General features: G+C 35.8%; 2 protein-coding genes across 3 annotated transcripts; one reads left to right on the forward strand and one right to left on the reverse strand.

Annotated features, from left to right (window-relative positions):
• Positions 1 to 676: 676 nt before the first annotated feature.
• LOC116017625 (condensin-2 complex subunit D3) lies at positions 677 to 8,115 on the forward strand. 2 transcript variants are annotated; one of them, XM_031258243.1, is made up of 10 exons: positions 677 to 2,220; positions 3,136 to 3,879; positions 4,384 to 4,878; positions 5,007 to 5,098; positions 5,201 to 5,288; positions 5,391 to 5,505; positions 5,596 to 5,722; positions 5,805 to 5,979; positions 6,105 to 6,249; positions 7,379 to 8,115. In XM_031258243.1, exons 1-10 carry the CDS (start codon positions 760 to 762, stop codon positions 7,945 to 7,947), a joined length of 4,011 nt encoding a protein of 1,336 aa, XP_031114103.1. In that variant the 5' UTR covers positions 677 to 759; the 3' UTR covers positions 7,948 to 8,115. The 2 variants fall into 2 exon arrangements, with proteins under 2 accessions (XP_031114103.1, XP_031114102.1); XM_031258242.1 differs by lacking the exon at positions 7,379 to 8,115 and having other exon boundaries at positions 6,105 to 6,986.
• Positions 8,116 to 13,931: 5,816 nt separating this feature from the next.
• Positions 13,932 to 15,257, reverse strand: LOC116015728. The gene is made up of 2 exons (XM_031255900.1): positions 14,834 to 15,257; positions 13,932 to 14,557 (listed from the first exon to the last, which is right to left on the reverse strand). Exons 1-2 carry the CDS (start codon positions 15,255 to 15,257, stop codon positions 13,932 to 13,934), a joined length of 1,050 nt encoding a protein of 349 aa, XP_031111760.1.
• Positions 15,258 to 20,878: the final 5,621 nt, after the last annotated feature.

Genomic DNA, 20,878 nt, shown 5'->3' on the forward strand with positions numbered 1-20,878 from the left:
TTTTTTTTTTTTTTTTTTTTTTTTTTTTTTTTTTTTTTTTTTTTTTTTTTTTTTTTTTTTTTTTTTTTTTTTTTTTTTTTTTTTTTTTTTTTTTTTTTTTTTTTAAGCTGGCCGTTGGCCAGCTGATTTCTTTTATATATATATATATATATATATATATATATATATATATATATATATATATATATATATATATATTTTAAATTTTGTTATTTAATTTATTTTTATTTTGATATGTGTAATTTAAATATAATAAAAATAATAACTATAATTATAATTTTTATAATAATAAAAAATAAAAAATAATTAAAATATAGTGATAAAATGGTGGGTCCACAAAAAACTGAGAAAAAACTTAAAACTAATGGGGAGAAGAGTTTTTAAGATTGAGTGAGATAGTGAATGATGGGGTGGATGCTTGTGCCCACAAAAAACTTGGAGAAAAAACTCAACTATTGAGGAAGGCCATAGAGTCAAGAGTACTCAATAAATTTTATTTTTTAAAAGAAGTACTCAATTTCTCAAAAAAAAAAGAAGAAGTACTCAATAAATTACTCCGTATTAAGAATCTAAAGAAGAGCTGTAACCCTATATATATGAATTTTGAATCGGGGACGGGGATTCAGAGTATAAAATATAAAATACGCTGTCGTTCTCAGACGAATTGCGCGATAGTATAGCGGGAGAATAAAAAATTTGAATTCCTCTTGGGAGACCTCAGATCAGAACTCAGAAGCCCGCCCCATTTGTGCCTCAACCATGGAAGAAGCTACACAGAGAATAGTGGCAGATCTTGAAACCCAAACGTCCATTTCAGAAGCTACTCTTAAAGACCTCCAATCCCTCTTAGATTACACCCTCAGTACCCAAGATTCCATAGATCTTGAAACCCTCTACCATGAACTTTCTTCAAGAAACCTCTCACCCACTACACTTTCCAACTCAATATCCTCAACCATGGACTCTGCTCCACCCCAGGTTTCGCTTTTGGCCTCAACTGTTTACTTATCTCTACTTCTCTCCCCAAATTGTCCTGTCTTTACTCTGTTCACTCCCATGGCTTTTATGTCGCTTCTCCGGTCCATTCGCAGAGCTTTGAAAAACACGTCTTCACCTTCCGGAGGGAGTTCCGGGTTAAGACAACCGGGAAGGAAAAGGCAGGGGAGTGGTCGTGGAGGTCCCGGTAAGAACAGGGGAAAGAATGTGGATGAGGGTGAAGATAGGGTTTTTGATGTCAGGGTTTTTTTCTGTGTGCTTGAGAGGTTGGAATTGGTGATGGGTTTGGTCCATTTGGATAGATTTCCGGACTGTTTGAAGAGTTTAGTTCAAACTGTGGCTGACATTCCCGTAATGGCAAGTGAATTTTCTGGAGATTCAAGGGTTTATATGAGGTTATGTGAGTTGTGTTCACGGGTCTTGAGTGAAGTCCTTAAGGCTGAGCATGGGGATCTGAGGGTTTCCACAGCCGAGCTTTTGAAATCGTTGACACCTTTGATTCTTTTGGTTAAGTCTCAAGCAAAGACCTTTGCTTTAGAATTTGTGGTGAACAGGATGGTGAATATGGCCAAAGATTCACCCGTGATAAAAGAAGCAGTTGTAAATTTTCCTAAGTATTTGGCGCAGAAGTCTCCAGAGAAGGCTGAGCCCAGGGCTTCAGCTGTGGTGTCCATAATACAAATTGTTAAAGTATTACATTTTGAGGATCAAATTGGTTTTGCTGATTTTGTGGTGAAGATGACCCAAGGGAAGGGACATTTAAGGCTTTTGGCTGTGGATCTCATTCCAGCATTGATCATGTCATTGAAAGATCCACTTGGGTGGGATTCAGATAGTGTGAATCCTTGGGGCTTGAGGTGTTTGGATGCATTGATTCAGCGGTGCTCAGATGCAACTGCTGGGATTAGAGCTCGGGCTTTGACTGTTTTAGCTCAATTGGTGGTACACTTTTCTGGGGAGGATAGGAGCAGATCAATGTTGAAGGAATTAATGGGGTTCAAAAATGATGGGTCTAAGTTGGCACAAGATGGAATCAACTATATCTTGAAAAGCCGGTGTATGGATGAGAAAGCTGCTGTAAGGAAGGCTGCTCTTCTTCTTATATCCAAGTTGACAGCTCTTTTAGGCAGTGCTCTTGATGAAGATTTACTTAAGACAGTGAGCATTGCTTGTTGCGATCCACTTGTTAGCATAAGGAAAGTGGCAATTTCAGCTCTATCAGAGGTTAAGTAACTTTTCTGCAATATGAGATGTTTCCTTATGTTATTGGGTTTGCCCTGTATGACTTGGTTAGTAGTTTTAGTAGTTAAACTTCTAAAATTCTAATACTGCTAGGTAAATACAATTTTAGATGAGAAGTTGAAGCTTGAAACTTTTTGAAAGCACTCTCTTTTTCATATTAGTCATGAAAGAATATAAACTGGGGGAAATTCTTTTTCCATTGTGTGCCTCTTAATAATGGTTAAAACATAGGCCCTGTTCTTCTTTTACCTTGCAAGTCATAGTATAAAATGTTGTCCTACTACTATTCTTTTGTACCTTTAAGTTCTAACAATGATGTGTAATGTGTTAACTTCATGTTTCATGGAAGGCTGTCATCTTTAACTGTTAGTAATCTGGAGTGCAAAATAGCAATGGTTTCTATTGGATAGGTCCAAACTGCTTCAAGTCTCTTACAATCCTACCTTTCAAGATTATTATTATTATTATTGTTGTTGTTGTTGTTGTTGTTGTTATTATTATTTATTTATTTATTTATTTATTGGATTTTCTGTTCTCATTATAAAGTATGAATATCGAGTCTAACTGTTGAGAGCAGTGTGTAGATACTAAAGCAATGAGTTCCATTTTGGGGGGGAAAATGAAAGTCAATTCCCTGATGTACTTTAAAGTAACAAGACCTCTGGCTTAAGTTTGATGGTGCTTCTTTTGCCTTGATGGGAGGTCGCTACACCTTTTCTTTTAGACACAGTTTAAACCATGATTGTCTACCCTTTTTATTTTGTCTTGATATCTTTTCTACACTTGGTACATTTCAAATGTATGAATGTATGATATGATCTGCTCTGTAGGTATGCCATCTGAAACATATCCTTTGGTATTTTTTATTCCCAGATTAACTTTACATTTCTTTAACAGGCTTTTAGATTGACCTTAGGAGGAACTGTGACAAAGGAGTGGCTTCATTCAGTTCCCCGTCTAATAACTGATAACGAAACCAGCATACAGGAAGAATGCGAAAACTTGTTCCTTGAATTGGTTCTCGACCGAATCTCATTGGCTGGATCTAGTAGTTGTCAACACCAAATATTTAGTCTTCCCGAGTCAAATGGAAGTTCCAAAAGCTCAGACATGGAAATCGAACAATTGTATCATGGTGGAGTTCTACTTCTATTGAGAGAAATCTGTAATGGTGAGGTGACACCTTGGGTGAAGAAGATTTGTGTAAGTTTAGGAAAAAAGAAAAAAGTCAAGCCTAAGATTGCTATTGCACTTCAAAATATCATAAGGGCATCTGAATCACTATGCCTGAGCCATTCCTTGCCAATAGAGAAGTGGACTGCACCCTTGGGTGCATGGTTTCTTTTATCAGAGGTGTCAGCATTCCTGCCTCAAGCTGTAGACTGGGAGTTCCTTCATCATCATTGGCAGCTCCTTGACAAGTATAAACCCAACAATAATGTTGAAAACCAGTTTGTACAAAGAAATTTGAACTCAGAGGAGTTTGATGTAGAATCAAATTCTGTTACTTGGGCAGGAGATCGTGTCTTCCTTTTGCAAACAATCTCTAATGTATCTGTGGAGCTACCTGCTGAACCTGCAGCTGACCTAGCTCATAATCTTCTCACTCGTCTAGAGCAGTTCAACATGCATTCAACAGAGGTATTTACTAATTAGTATGATTTTCCTAGTTCTTCTGCTCCCTGCAACCCACCCCAGTACATGGACAAAGGGTAAAAAAATCACCGACAATGCACAGGAAATACATTATGTAGAGGACTTGTTCCCATTGCTGATTGCTCTAAGGAGAGCAAACAGTAGCTGCTGTTCTGCCTTGGATTCTATAACGGAGCTGGGGATGATATATAAACTTTGTGCAGCTTTGACTAGTGGTCAAGTTGCAAAGCATAAATAACTGATAATTTACATTTTTCGAGACTTATAATCTATGACTGCCGCATCTCTCTCTATAATGAGTTTTGCCAATCTCAGTTGGAATTAAGTCATTGTGAATAAAATGCATAGTGTTGAATGTAAACTTTGATTCTTCTTTTTTATTTTTGCCTTCCCAATTAATCAGTACCATTGTCCAATATGGTACAATCATCGACTACTTATAAAATGTGCTTCCTGCAATTATTATCAATCTTGATGTTGTCTTCCCAGGTTGATGCTCATGTGAAAGCACTCAGAACGCTATGCAAGCGAAAGGCTTTGAGCCCTGAGGAGGCTGATTCCCTTGTTACAAAATGGGTTCACCAGCTTCTCTCCAAAGTGTCCAAAATTTTAGATTTGTATATTTCAAAGAACAAAGAAACAAATGAAGATAGTGCGTTTCTTACACCACCAAGTTTTATAAATGGAAAGGGGAAAAGAACTGCGTCCTCATCTGCATTACTATCACAAACAATGACTGCAGTTCATACTGTTGGATGTTTGATTATTGTTTGCCCTTCAGCTGTTTTGAAATCCATAATTCCAGTTCTACACACAATTATCACTTCTGATGGTACTGATCCAAGAGCTAAGAAACTACCGGGACCTTCAGTTTCTATCAAGCAGACAGCTCCTACCTTGTATGTTCAAGCTTGGTTAACCATGGGCAAGATCTGCCTTGCTGATGGTAAACTTGCAAAACGTTACATTCCTTTGTTTGTCCAGGTACATGCCCACCAAAGGGTCTGGTGATCAAAATTCACTTTTGTATTAATGTTGAATGAAACTTTTAAATGTGTGTGAACATACTGATATGCAAAGGCAGTTTCTTATTTCCAATTATGTCTTTCTAGGAGCTTGAAAAGAGTGATTGTGCTGCTCTTCGCAACAACATAGTTGTAATGATGGCAGATTTTTGTGTACGGCATACATCTTTAGTGGACTGGTGAGGACCATATTTGCTGTGTATTTATAGATGTATTCTAATTACCAAGTTTTAAAAACTTATTCAGTATTCTTATGTAATTATATGTTTCTATTCTGACAGTTATCTCTCAAAGATCACCAAGTGTCTACGTGATTCATGTGAATTAGTTAGACGGCAGACATTTATACTACTTGCAAGACTACTGCAGGTGATTTCTTGTTTTCTCACATTATTTTTCATTTCAAACATCAGTTAAAAAAGTAGCTACTATCATACTCTCTATTCCATCTGACTTATGACTTCAACTCAGAGGGACTATGTAAAGTGGAGAGGAGTTCTTTTTCTTCGGTTTTTATTATCTCTCGTTGATGAATCTGAGAAGATAAGACAACTAGCTGATTTCCTCTTTGGGAATATTTTAAAAGGTGATTTTTACTGCACAACTTGTATAAGAAGTTTTATTTTATTTTTTGTCTTCACAATTATGATGCATGTTTACTATTTGTTTGTTACAGTAAAGGCACCACTTTTGGCCTACAATAGCTTTGTGGAAGCTATATTTGCTCTGAATGATTGCAATGCTCATACTGGATCTAGTAACTCCCAGCTTTCAAGAAATGAAAGCCGACTTTTCTCAATTAGGTGAACATTTATATAGTCTTTAAATATGATACAAGTGTATTTCATGCGATAATTTTTTAACATATGTCTGGCTATTCATTAGAGGAAATGATGCGAAGTCAAGGTCTTCAAGAATGCACATTTATGCCACTCTGCTTAAACAGATGGCTCCAGAACACCATTTAGCAACATTTGCTAAAGTATGTGCAGAGATTCTTGGTGCAGCATCTGATGGTATGCTCAATCTAGGTGATACTACTGCTCAGTCAGTTCTGCAGGTATGCTGCCTTTATACATGCACACAACACAAAATATCACTTTGCTAAGAGATAAATTGAATTTGTTTTTGCTATTTACAAAGTCCAATTTGGTTTTGGTTGGATAATCTATTTTGAGTATGCAGGATGCTTTCCAAATTCTGTCAAGCAAAGACATCCGGATTTCAACCAGCCGTGGAATGCCATCTGACTCGCCTGACATAGATGAAGAAGCCGCCGGAGACAGTGGAGGAGCATCTGCATCTGCATCTGCAGCTGCGGTTAGGGGAAATGCTATAACCCAAGCTGTCAAGAAAGGGCTTATCCAAACCACCATTCCCATCTTCATCGAGTTAAAACGTCTGCTTGAGAGCAAAAACAGCCCTCTCGTTGGTTCTCTCATGGAATGCCTCCGGATCCTTCTCAAGGACTACAAGAATGAGATTGAAGAAATATTGGTTGCTGATAAGCAGCTTCAGAAAGAGCTCATATATGATATGCAGAAATATGAGTCAATGAAGGCTAAATCTACAGCTGCTGAGGCTGTTGCAACCCTGCAAAGATCAGATTCCTACCAAACCCCGGCAGATCCAGCTTCAAATATCATGAAGAGTAAACTGAAGGCAAAGCTACACAGCAATTCACAGGTTGCTTCAGCAATGGCAGATGCAACGGCAGCAGCTGTGCTAAGGGAAGTCAATCAAGGCGCTGCAACGCCACCACTCAGTGCAATGAGGGCACCTAAGCTCAAGTCTTGCTCAGTAAGAACAATTGCGGCTAGTCGAGGAGGAGAACGGTCTGCAGCTGTAATAGAATCTCTGAGGAGAAGGCAGTCGTTTGATTCTGATGATGAAAATTGATTGTCCCCTTAAATTGCATATTTGACAAAGGGGGGGAAGTTTGGTTAGGTGACTATTGACTCTAATTTACCTCAGTTTGTATCATATATTTAGGATTAGCTTTTTAACTCATTTGTAAACTAATTCTAAATGAAATGTATGCAATTCCAGGCTGTGTTTGGAAAGCAAGAAAATGACTTCTGGAAAATGTTTTCTGGAAAATGACTCATTTTCCAGAAACTAAGTTCATTTCTAGTGTTTGGATGTAGTTTGGAAAACTGTCTGTGTGTTTGGTTCATTTTCTGGAAAATGGGTAGAATTGTATAATTATATATTTGTATTATTTTATTCAAAATATTAAAATATTTATAATAATATTAAAACTAATATTTTAATAAAAAAATAAAAAATAAAAACTTCACTCACGCCCCCGGGTTTTCGGCGGAAACCATATAATGGTTTTCGTCGGAAACCACGTGCTCTGGTTCCTGGCGGAACCAGAGCACACATGCTCTGGTTCCTGGCGGAACCAGAGCACACATGCTCTGGTTCCTGGCGGNCTGCAGCTGCGGTTAGGGGAAATGCTATAACCCAAGCTGTCAAGAAAGGGCTTATCCAAACCACCATTCCCATCTTCATCGAGTTAAAACGTCTGCTTGAGAGCAAAAACAGCCCTCTCGTTGGTTCTCTCATGGAATGCCTCCGGATCCTTCTCAAGGACTACAAGAATGAGATTGAAGAAATATTGGTTGCTGATAAGCAGCTTCAGAAAGAGCTCATATATGATATGCAGAAATATGAGTCAATGAAGGCTAAATCTACAGCTGCTGAGGCTGTTGCAACCCTGCAAAGATCAGATTCCTACCAAACCCCGGCAGATCCAGCTTCAAATATCATGAAGAGTAAACTGAAGGCAAAGCTACACAGCAATTCACAGGTTGCTTCAGCAATGGCAGATGCAACGGCAGCAGCTGTGCTAAGGGAAGTCAATCAAGGCGCTGCAACGCCACCACTCAGTGCAATGAGGGCACCTAAGCTCAAGTCTTGCTCAGTAAGAACAATTGCGGCTAGTCGAGGAGGAGAACGGTCTGCAGCTGTAATAGAATCTCTGAGGAGAAGGCAGTCGTTTGATTCTGATGATGAAAATTGATTGTCCCCTTAAATTGCATATTTGACAAAGGGGGGGAAGTTTGGTTAGGTGACTATTGACTCTAATTTACCTCAGTTTGTATCATATATTTAGGATTAGCTTTTTAACTCATTTGTAAACTAATTCTAAATGAAATGTATGCAATTCCAGGCTGTGTTTGGAAAGCAAGAAAATGACTTCTGGAAAATGTTTTCTGGAAAATGACTCATTTTCCAGAAACTAAGTTCATTTCTAGTGTTTGGATGTAGTTTGGAAAACTGTCTGTGTGTTTGGTTCATTTTCTGGAAAATGGGTAGAATTGTATAATTATATATTTGTATTATTTTATTCAAAATATTAAAATATTTATAATAATATTAAAACTAATATTTTAATAAAAAAATAAAAAATAAAAACTTCACTCACGCCCCCGGGTTTTCGGCGGAAACCATATAATGGTTTTCGTCGGAAACCACGTGCTCTGGTTCCTGGCGGAACCAGAGCACACATGCTCTGGTTCCTGGCGGAACCAGAGCACACATGCTCTGGTTCCTGGCGGAACCAGAGCACACATGCTCTGGTTTCCAGCGAGAAACCAAAGCACTGGTTTCTCGCTGGAAACCAGAGATGCTCTGGTTTCCGGCGAGGAACCAGATTACTTTGGTTTCCGCCGGAAACGTTGGACTTGCGTAAGAATTGAACGGCGGAAAATGACTTCCGTCCAATTTGGGCGGAAGTCATTTTCCGCCAAAATGGGCTTCTTTTCCCCAGTCAACGAAAATCATTTTTCGTTGACTGGGTTTTCCAATGGTTGCCAAACACCCAAAGCCCGGAAAATGATTTACGGAAATCATTTTCAGGGCTTCCAAACACACCCAAAAGTAGTTCACTATTGAAGCATTATGCCCGGATGGAGTGAAAAGAAAAAGCAAAATAGGGCTTTTGATTCCAAGAGGCTTGTTATTGTAAGGTTGCAACATTAAAAGGTTAAAGTTATGATTTATAAAAACTTTATAATGTTTGTAAAACTTATTAGCTGGGAATTTGCAGGTGAAAGTTAAAGATAAAGCAAGAGAGACAAAGCAAGAAATTGATTTGGGAAGTACATGTATATATAATAACTAACATCAATAACCACATTAAATATGACCGTCACAACATAATGGCCACAATAAGTACAATTTATAACATTCTCCCTTAGACATTATTTGTTCACGACCTTGCTTTGTTAAAAACTTGCTAGAAAAACCATGTGAGAAAAACCTAGACAAAACCCAGACAATAAAAGAGTCCAGGGTACATGAATGGCATATTCAAATACAGAAAAACCATGTGGGAAAAACCTAGACAAAATCCATACAATAAAAGAGTCCAGGGTACATGAATAGTATATTCAAATACTTTCATGCCTCGTTAAAAACTTCACTAGGAAAACCACGTGGGAAAAACCTAGTTGAAGAAAATAGTACATGATATTTATAAACTCATATATAGTTCTAGTTGCCTCATTAAAAACTTTATATTAAGAAAACCCAGTGGAGAATAACTCAGTTAAGGAAAAGAGTACAACTATAATTTTTGCGTTTAATCTTCAGGATTTGCAAGAGTTGTTGGTCTTCTGGACCAATAATTTATGTGTATGTTGCTCCCCCTGAAGACAACATCCTTTCTGATTGTCTCGTTAAAAACCTTAACTTAAGAAAACCCAATGGGAAAAACTTAGTTAAGGGAAGAAGAGTACAATCATAAGTCTTCAGGGCATAATCTTCAGGATTTCGGGATTTTTCTATTTAAGTATTTATTTGCAACTTTCTCCCCGTTTATTATTTCATACTCATGCCTCGTTAAAAACCACACTAGAAAAACCTAATGGGAAAATTATAGTGAGGAAAAGAGTATATGGTATATATGTATTCATATGTTGCTAAAGTACAACTTGTTAGTCGCATAAGACTCAATCTTCAGGATTGTTTTAAGTAAATGTAGTCCGCATCTCCCCCTGAAGATAATAATCTTCAATATCTACATTGCTTAAAGTAGAATAACTGTTTCAAAAAGGATCGTAGCTGAGATGATATGACAATCTTCAGGATTGTCATTATAAGTTAACATGCAATGATTCTCGTGACTCTTCTGGAGTGTATGTGGGTTGAATATAGCCAATATTCCTTAACCATACCCACTTAAAAACACACTTTTATTGACTTCCCATAAGTCAGTGGAGGTAGAACACACATAACTAACTTGAAATGGATATCAAAAGGAGTCATTACCAAGTGATCTATGAGAAAAACACACATTGGTTTATCACATAAACTTTACTAGAGGATATTTGGAGCACTAGGAGTTATAAGTGATTCCATTGTAAGGACAATGTCAGTCCTAATATTATCACGGAACTTTTGGTTCTTCCGTAGTGGTCCAATAATAATGAAGTAATGGACTTCAAGTCCCAAGATGTCCTCAGTATCATTTTTGAGTTTAAACGGTTCCTCATCTTCTTCAAGAGATATAACCGTTAGTGTGATAAGTCGATCATACTTAGCCATATGAAATGCGTTAAAGACATCTTTCTAAAAATAGACTGATTGCTGTATATAATTCCTTTCAAGGAAATACTCGATCTGCAGGTCGAGATAATACTTGGTTATCCAAGTCCTTTTTATTTCTAAAATTCGTCTTTTGAGCTAGTACAATTAAGCTCTTTTACGATATTTATAACACCATCATAGGTTGAGATAATGATTAGTAGCCCCTCAATAGGTACTAACGGTATATTTTGATTTTTACATTTTCCTGCTTCAGGAGGAAATTATTCAGTTAATTGCTTTACGATTTAAGTAAAACTTTTGTACTTCAACAACAAAGATGTTGTAATATTTATCGTATTTAGTAATTCTATGCTCATTTACAACTCAATAAAGAACACTTATGGTACATATTATCCCTTCGAAATGAGGGTAATAACTCCATTCGTAATTCTTTAAAGAAGTCATAATGACACATAATTTCTTCTTCAAAAGGAGAATTACTTAGTCAATTATGATATGTGCTAAGGTCATATAAAGACCATACCGTCCAGTGACCTTATTGTCATATGGTCACAACCTTATTGTCATATGGGAGATTTGATTAAAAATTAATCAAGGGTCTCTGCGTGATCCCATGTGCTACAAACACTCACTATTATATCACCTCGTCAATTTCTCTTTCATACAAACACTCATTTGTAACCAGCAGGGTTAATAATGTTCAATGGTGTACATTTTATCAAGAGAATCTATTTTAGCTAGTCGAGCTATGCCTTAATTGTTCCTTTAAATATTAAATAATGAGGATGCTTCTGGCACCTCACTTGGATCCAGTTTATTTAAATGAGCAACTATATAGACGATTATGTTGTCGACAGTTTAAAATTTTCTCCCAAAATCATAACAATTTTTAATCAGATTGTTGACATTTCCCAGTATTAAGATCTGGTTGTTCTACATCCCTAGTATTATGTTTGTTTGGTGCACCTTACTAGGGTTTTTGTCTTCTGGACGAATGTCTTCAAGACATAATTTTTTTAAGGCAAAAGTGGCAATGCTTCTTTGCTAGATCTAGTGTTATGTTTCATATCTTTTAAACCGATAGATTTCCTACACTTCTAGTATCAAGAAGTATCGAGATATATATTATTTGGTCTAGTTTTGGGGTTTATCTGGGACCTTGTCACTTTTCTTTCTGATCAACATGATCAGTGTATATATATACATTATAGGTATATATATTTGGCAGATTATTTGCTAATATCTCAAATAGATTATCTTCTGAACTTCGAGTTCAGTCTTACTAGTACGTGGATTATAATGAAGATCATTCAATTTCATGAGATTTCTCGGCATTTAAATTTGGGTATATCTCCCCCTAATGCCGTGAAACAGATCTTCAATATGCAGTCAGCATATCTATTGACTACCTATCATGGGCTCTATGTTATATATATATATATATATATATATATATATATATATATATATATATATAGCCCATAAAGATACGCAAAGGTGGTGATATAATAATTGGACTGCATACTAAGAATATGGACGCAGAATGGGAAATAGTTTACCTAGGTTGATGGGGGATTTGATATTGATATGCAGTGAGGTAGATTTGAATTAAAATATATCAAGTATGATGTCTCCAAAAACATCAATACATGTGTGGTCTTATCATAACATTTTGGCACATCAAATGATAATCATAAGTACGGAATGATTCTTCAAAAATGCCAAAATAGCTTTAATAAAACTAAAGCAATGAGTATCAAAGGACATATCGTATAAGAGGATAATTTGGTTTGACCCAGATGTATATAACATCGAGATATCAGAACAAATTTTGAATTTCTTATTCCTCTTCTTGCAACCAGGATGATCTTACTACAGATCATTCATATCGGGATGAACTATCACCATTGAGGAATAGTGATCTTCAGCTGAACATAGATTATGCATCCGTTCAAGATATTGAGGATCTTGCAACAGAATTACTATTGTATTTTATAGCGCCTTCTAGGATAAATTTTGGATTATGATAAGGTATTTTCATGTTATGAATTGTTTTGTCATGAAAACCAATTAGCATAATGTTATTAAATCGGGAGAGTAAAAGTGAGGCTATACCGGAGTTCACAAAAGGAAATCTTATTAAGAAGTGGTTAGAGGTTTGGATATAAAGAGCATTTAAAAAGGGAAAATGTAGGTCAGTAATATAATATGACCAACAAGAGTGTGTGCTTCAGGCAATGCAACTTAGTGGGATTCAACAATTTATGTTTCAACAAAATGTTTCGGGGTGTGACACACACGTGAACATTGCCTTTTATATCCACACGTGAAACATACTTTGTTGCTGGGCCAAAAGTTATATGAGGTTTGCCCTGGATTATTTGGATAACAGAAGTTTGGGGCACAATTGTGTATGACTGATTAAATTCAGTCACTAAAATCTTTAAAGCTTGTAGGCAGTCAAATTGCGTCTTTAGGAAAAGGAATCCTTCAGGGATTTCTAGAAGGCACAGGGGTCCTCTACAGAAAGATATGCATTTGTTAGGGGTGGCGTAAGAAAATTAAGTCGTTAGCTTTCTAGGCCTCATTGCTTATGAATTTCTTAACGATATAGTACCTCTCAAGTCTTGAAAAGGTCAAATTGTAAGTCCATAATAAGCATATGGATAATTAAAAGATCACAATGAAACTAGGCATCAATATTATTAAGTTTTAGCTTTAATAATTTGCCTTGAGTTTTTTTTTTTTTCAATTTCCACACGGTTGAGGGAAAGAAAAGGAAATAAAAGATTGGCCCAAAAGAAAGAAAGGAGCCCAAAAGCAATTGTCTTTAAATTATCCACAAGGCTAGGGAAAGAAGAAAAAAATAAAGGATTGGCCCAAAAGAAAGAAAGGAAACCTAACCTAAAAAAAATTTGCCTTGAGTGTTTTCTTTTCCCAATTTCTAATCTGCCCTACAGTTTCACACGGCTAAAAAAAAAGATAGAAAACGATCAACAGAGAGAGAGAGAGAGAGAACTTCTCGTCGCCGTCTGCGAAACAGTACCACCTCCGATCGGATCTCCATTGCCGTCTCCACGGCCAGACTCGTCGCCGGCATTGCCAAAACAGAAGCGATCGTGAACCAGAGCTTCGTGAGAGAAGAAGGGTGAACGGCAGAGAAGGAGCCACTGCCGCGTTCCAATCGTCGTCGCTGCTTCCTACGGAAAAAAAATGCCTCACCACCATCGGTGATCAGCACCGCCGATCGACGAGTCGCGAGCGACCGCACACAGCAGATCAGAGAAAAAAAGGGGTGGGGCCCCTGGACGGAATCCGTCGCACCATTTGGGTGTTCTCCTTATCACAAATCAAAATCTTCAATCCATTTGGGTTGGTGATTCTTGAAGCAACAACATCTAATTGTCCATGACTAAATACTGGCCTTTTCAAAAAGAGACCTACGTGAGAAAGTTATTGACCTTGACTCTTGTTAATCGTCATTGCATAAGAGACGATTAGAGGGAATCGTCTTCTTTGAAATTTAAAAGGCAGTCTCAAATATGAAGGAGTTAATGCCATTTTTGGAATCAAGATTTTATGACCTGCACTACTTCCAGATAATACATTTGCTTCTAAAACATGATTTCCAAGTTTAGTAATAACCATCATTGTCCCATTACATAAACCAACTGAGTGGTCAATATTTCTCAAGAGCATAATCGGAGTTCCTACTTTCAGCCTGAGTTCATGATTAGGCACACCAGAACACTTGATCTCATTCAAAAATTCAGGCGTGTGCACATCAGCTAATAGATCAATATTTGAATATGATCTGCAAGCACTGTCAAAGCTGAAATATGTATTTCCTTCATATGTGTTTAAAGAAGTCATATATTCATTGATAGAGTCAACCACATCAAGTGTTGGAGCCAATATTGCCCTATTTTCCAAGTATGTTGGATCATAAAAAATATTGGAGTGTGATGGATATGTACTTTCCACAATAGTTACAATGGGATCTCTAGAACATTTCAACAAATTCTCTTTTGGAATAGTAATGTTTTCACATCCAATTGTCTGCCCCTGAATTTCTCCATCTATTATGTTCACAATCCATTATGAGAATTGCTTAAGCTTTTCATAATCACTATTTGAGGATGAGCTTTGAAGTCGCATATTTTTTGTCAGACGTAACACTTTACAATACGGTCACAAGTAAGATGCATTTATTGTTGCATTAACAATATCCTGTCTACTTCCTTTTGGGATAACTGGCAAAATTTGTCGAAAGTCTCCGTCAAATACAATAGTTTTCCCTCCGAAAGGCATCTCTAAACTTTTTGGATTGCAAAAATGCAATACATCACGCATACTTCTATCAAGTGCTTCAAAGCAACGCTTATGCATCATTGGTGCTTCATCCCAAATTATAAGTTTGCACTTAATAATGAGTTCTGCAAGATGACTACCTTGTTTGATATTACATGTTGAATCCTCATTTGGCTTTAGGGGAATTTCAAACCTTGAATGCACAGTCCTTCCTCCGGGTAATATTAGAGAAGCTATACCACTTGAAGCAACATTATGAACTATTTCTCCCTTTGATCTCAATGCTGCCGAAATAGTTCTCCAAACAAATGTCTTTCCAGTTCCTCCATAACCGTAGACAAAAAAAACTCCTCCTTGATTTGAATTTACATCATTTATTATTGTGTTGTAGACATCATGTTGCTCATGTGTTATATTTGATACCAACTTTTTGTGCTCTTGTTTAAGTTTTGCTTTGTCATAACACATCTCATCATACACCAACCTATTCATCAAACTGGTCGAACAGTTAAGGTCTGAAATTGGCATTTGTTGGTAATCATATAGGCTCTTTCCACATCTTTTCAACAATTTCTCAATCTCAACTAATGCTTGATATTTTTATTTCATCAACAATGAGGACTAAATCTAAAAAATATTACACAATATATGTTAGAAAAGTATCACCATCTTCGAACTAATAATATTAGACATGAAATAAAATATTAAACCAAATGGATAAATATATACCTTGGAAGTTCAATATGTTACGTTGTTTGTACAGAATATCACTGGACATATATGTCCAACATTTTTCCCAAACCACTTCCGGACGGCTTAAACAATTTGAGGATAACAATGTTGTGAATAAATTTCTTAACTCTCCTGCAGTTGCCCACTGACTTGCTTCAACAATTCCATCAATATATTCTTTGTCGTCTTCCAATAGCCCAAGTGCATAACATGCATCACGTTAATTGTCGTACAACACCACATTGATTATTCTTAAGTCTTCATAACACATAGGTCCTCGGATTACATTTAAAAGACATCTCAAATAGTAAATCTCACCACTTTCAGGAGAAACATAAAAAAACTCGACCAATTGAGAATCCTTGTTGTCTTGGAACAAATTCCCTTATTGCTTGTTTCCAAACGAACTTTGTTGGCATCTCTGCATAAGTTAGTTGCTTTGCCTCAGGGTATTTTTTGTTTGCCTCAAGCCAAGCCAGAAACATACTATGTTTTACCGTATGTCGTTCTACAATGACATCGATTGGATCATCCTCATCAAAATAAATACTTTGTTCATTTGGCAGATGAAAATTCAAGCGCTCTACAGGAGGATATCTGTATTGTATTTCAAAATCTAATTCCAAGCAGCTCTACATTAACATAATATAATAATATGTTTTGGAATACTATAATATACATCATATAGTAATTTGATTGTTGGAATTTTTTTTTGGAATATTATCATGAGAGGAATTTAATTACGTACATTAACATAATATAGTAATATTTTTTTGGAATACTATAATATACATCATATATGCTCCGTTTGGCAGAACTTATTTAGTAGCTTATAGTTTATTTTAAACTACTAATAAGCTATAAACTCTGTTTGGTAATGTTCCTAAATAAGCTAGTAGCTTAAAATAAGAGCTTATTTTTGAACATTGATTTTTGTATGAACTAATCTTATGAATTATAAACATTTTGTTTTACTTTATATGTTTTCAAATATATGTTCTTACTTTATATTTTATTAAAATATATTGATTTCAGTATTTTATATTTTAATATATAAACAAACCTATTTAAATTTAAAACTATTTAAATTATATGAAGATGTCATTTTTAGTCTTTTTACATTTATCAGCTTATCAAAAAGCTAATTTTACCAAACACTTTTAACCATAACAGCTAGCTTAACAGCTCTTCGATTTCAGCTTCGAGCTTATAGCTTTTCAGTTTTCAGTTACTTTTCAGCTTTCAGCTACATTTTCATCTAGGCTTGCCAAACATAGCCATAGTAATTTGATTGTTCGAATTTTTTTTTTGAATGTTATCATGAGAAAAATTTAATTACGTACATTAACATACTATAGTAATATTTTTTAATACTATAATATACATCATATAGTAATTTGATTATTGGAATTTTTATTTATTTTGAATATTATCATGAGAGGAATTTAATTACGTACATTAACATAATATAGTAATATAGCAGTCGTGTCACTTGAACACCTTTGCTTGAAGTTCAGAACGCCTGAAGGAGTTGGAGTTGCAAGATGCGATCAGCGGATAGCTCGGTCTTGCTATCTTAAAGCCTGTCATTCGATTGGGGAAAAAGATATGCGAGTCCATACCATCGCAGAAAAAGCCAAGCAGAAGGAATCAGTAGAATGACCGGAGCCTGCCGTTGAGTTAGAAGAAGTTGTCTTGGAGATTGCCCACCTAGACAGACAGTGAGGTTAGGCCTTGGGCTAACCAAGGAGGTTAGAAAATCCATTCTGCAAGTATTAAGGGAGTACAAGATGATATTCGCGTGGGGGCCGGAAGACATGCCCGGGATTGACCGATCAGTGATTACACACCGATTAGCTGTCAGCCCAGCAGCCCGACCTGTGGTTCAGAGGAAAAGGTTTCTAGCCACAGAAAGACGTGAATTTGTGAAGAAAGAAGTAGCAACCCTACTCAAGATCGGCCATATCCGGGAGGTTAAATATCTAACATGGTTAGCCAATGTGGTGTTGGTTCCAAAGCCTCCAAGATGGAGAATGTGCGTGGACTACACCGACCTGAACAAGGCGTGTCCCAAGGACCCCTTTCCCCTTCCGAGGATAGATTTGTTGGTTGACCAGACCGCTGGGTGTGCCCTACTCAGTTTTATGGACGCTTTTCGTGGCTATCACCAAATTTTCATGGAGAAGGAGGACGAGGAGAAAACCGCCTTCACTACCCTAGATGGAGTTTACTGTTATAAGGTGATGCCGTTCGGCCTCAAGAATTCTGGTGCGACCTTCACTCGAATGATAGCTCGAATATTTGGGGAACAACTCGGCAAGGGAATGGAAGCTTACGTCGATGACTTGCTGGTCAAAAGTAAGGAATCAGCCGAGCATTCCTTGGATTTGAAAGCCAGTTTTGAGCTAATGAAGAAATATAATATGCGGCTGAATCCGAAGAAGTGTGCCTTCGCTGTGAAAGGAGGAAAATTTCTAGGATATATGGTCACGCAACGAGGAATCGAACCCAATCCTGAGAAGGTAAAAGCAATATTGGACATGAAGCCACCGACTACCTTGAAAGAAGTCCAAAGATTGACTGGTTGCTTAGCGGCTCTCAGCCGATTCCTCTCAAAATCAGCCGAGAGAGCTTTGCCGTTCTTCGAAGTAATAAGGAAAAGGGATAGCTTCGAGTGGACCGTCGAGTGCCAGACGTCCTTCGAAGAATTGAAAAGGTACTTGTTGTCCCCTCCCTTGCTGGCTAAACCTAATGAATGATAAGGAATGGTAGAATTTCTGATAAGGAATTATTATACTACGTATAATATTATGATGACCAATTTCAATTTTTTTGGACTAAAATGAGCGGGAAAGCTATATGTCCTTAATCAGGTAAGAACCATGTTTAAGGTGAGAACGTAAGGACAAATCCAAACCATTGATCTAGTAGATCTAACGGTTGAAATAAACAAAATTTTGTAATATTTATGAAAACGACCCCGCTCATTTTAAAAGTTTATAATATTTATGAAAATGACCCTGCTCATTTTTTACTTGATTTCTCATGCGTCAAATCTTGCAGATCAATGGTTTGGATTTGTCCTCACGTTCTCATTTGGGGGCATAGTTCTCATATGATTGGGGTTATATATATATATATATAGATTTGAGCATATAAGTATGACATTTGCATGTTGCTTTGAATCGACCCGACCCGTCTCACGAATAAGGATCCGTGAGACGGTCTCACACAAGTGACTTATATTTTAAAAGTTATAATCATTTAAACTAACAGCATATCACATGTCAAACCACTGCTATCACTAAAAAATACAACTACAATCCAACATAACGTTAATTTACCACCAACTCAGTTTTTACTTATTGTTAACACTAGTTATAAGTATGTCCACCAAAAAAAATGAAGGTAAAATGATAATAATGTATGTGCGTGGGCGCGCTTAATTGCCTATGCATCAACATGTTCGTTGACATTATTAAACGAATACTAAATGAGCTTGGTCATGAACATTATTAAACGAACACTAAACAAGTTTATTTATAAACATTTTTAAATGAACACAAACGAGCTTGTTCACAGGTTCTTAGCAAACGAGCCTACAACTGGTTTGTTTATGAACCGAGGTCTTATGTTTATTTAACTTAATAAACGAACATAAAAGAATGTTTACCGAACACGAACACGGGTAGTTTACCGAAAGCTCTAACACCCCTAACTACACTGCGTTTTTTAAAAAAATTAGCAACCACCACTTTTGCTCTTTTTCCTATATACATATACATACATATATATATATATATATATATATATATATATATATATATATATAGGTCAACCTGTAAAAGGTCATCAATTTGAACAACTTAACAACTCATTTCTAAAAACTTAATAAGTCTCAATTAAGGTTATATCCTTGATTTATGTCCCTCTTTCTATATGCTAATAAATTTGTACATTTTATTTTAAATGTTGTACACTTCAATGTTGTTAGATAAAATTATCCCTACTACATTGTTGTTATACAACTACCCTTACACCGTTATAACACCGTTAGTTTTTAACTCCATCATTATTATCATACACATATATCTATCATATCATTTTCCTATTCCTTAATTATCATTTTAGTAAAATCATTATATAATTAATTTAATGGTTGATTATATTTTAATTAAATTTCTATACATGGTAAATCATATATGTGTGTGTATAAAATACATATACTATATTTGTATATATAATTAGAATTAAAAATTTTAATTATCTATATTTATTAATGTTTTAATATTGGGTATGAACTTTCGCGCATCGCGCGTAGAAATACTAGTTAAGACTATAAATGGAAAAAGAAACCTCAAAGCCATCCTCAGAAGCAGAAATTAAAGTGCACCACACATACTCAATATTGCAGCCAAATAGCACATTTCCTTGTAATGCAATTTACAACTCCTTAATAATATCATGAACGCAAAAACTTGTGTGAGACCGTCTCACCATGAGACGGGTCGGGTCAATGTGCAAATGTAACACTTATATGCACAAATGTCATACTTATATGCTCAAATGTAATACTAATCAGGAATAAAATTTTTAAAAATTTGTTACTTATAAGGGTAAATGTAATACTTTTAAGGGAAAATACAATACTTTTACATTTCGATTTAAAAGTATTACTTTTTTCCTCAAAAGTATTATATTTTCCCTTATAAGTAAGAGGCACTTGTTAACATTACTTATTATGAAAAATGTATTACTTTTTCTCTTATAAGTAATTAACAAAAATTATATTCTTGATTAGTGTTATATTTGAGCATATAAGTATGACATTTGTATATATAAGTATGACATTTACATGTGCTTTGACCCGACACGACCCGTCTCACGAATAAGGATCCGTGAGACGGTCTCACACAAGTGTAACCCTATCATGAATATTGAAACTAAAGAAATTCGATAAAATATAAGGAATTCCAAGAAATAAGTAGCAGAAAGAACGGCAAAAAGAGGTTGAAGAAGAATCTCCCATATACGACAGTACAAACATCACTTAATTTAAAAAGGGGAGAACAAGTGGTAATTGCCAAAGCAAGTTTTACCACTTGAATCACTTACTTGAGAGTGTAGAATGATTTTGAAAATACACACTACATCCGGATATTGAATGCATATTGTTAAATTCGTGAGTCTTAAAAGCAAGAAATACTTAACTGGTTCCTACTCAATTTTAATATAATTAAATAAATTTATTATATGTATTAATCTTTGTGTCAGACATAGAAAAACTTAGAAAATAAATAATAAAAATAAATGCAGAAAAATAAAGAAACCAGGCCAGGAAAGCAAGGATATGTTTA

This window comes from Ipomoea triloba, chromosome 4 (genome assembly GCF_003576645.1).
Source record: "Ipomoea triloba cultivar NCNSP0323 chromosome 4, ASM357664v1".
NCBI lineage: Eukaryota > Viridiplantae > Streptophyta > Magnoliopsida > Solanales > Convolvulaceae > Ipomoea > Ipomoea triloba.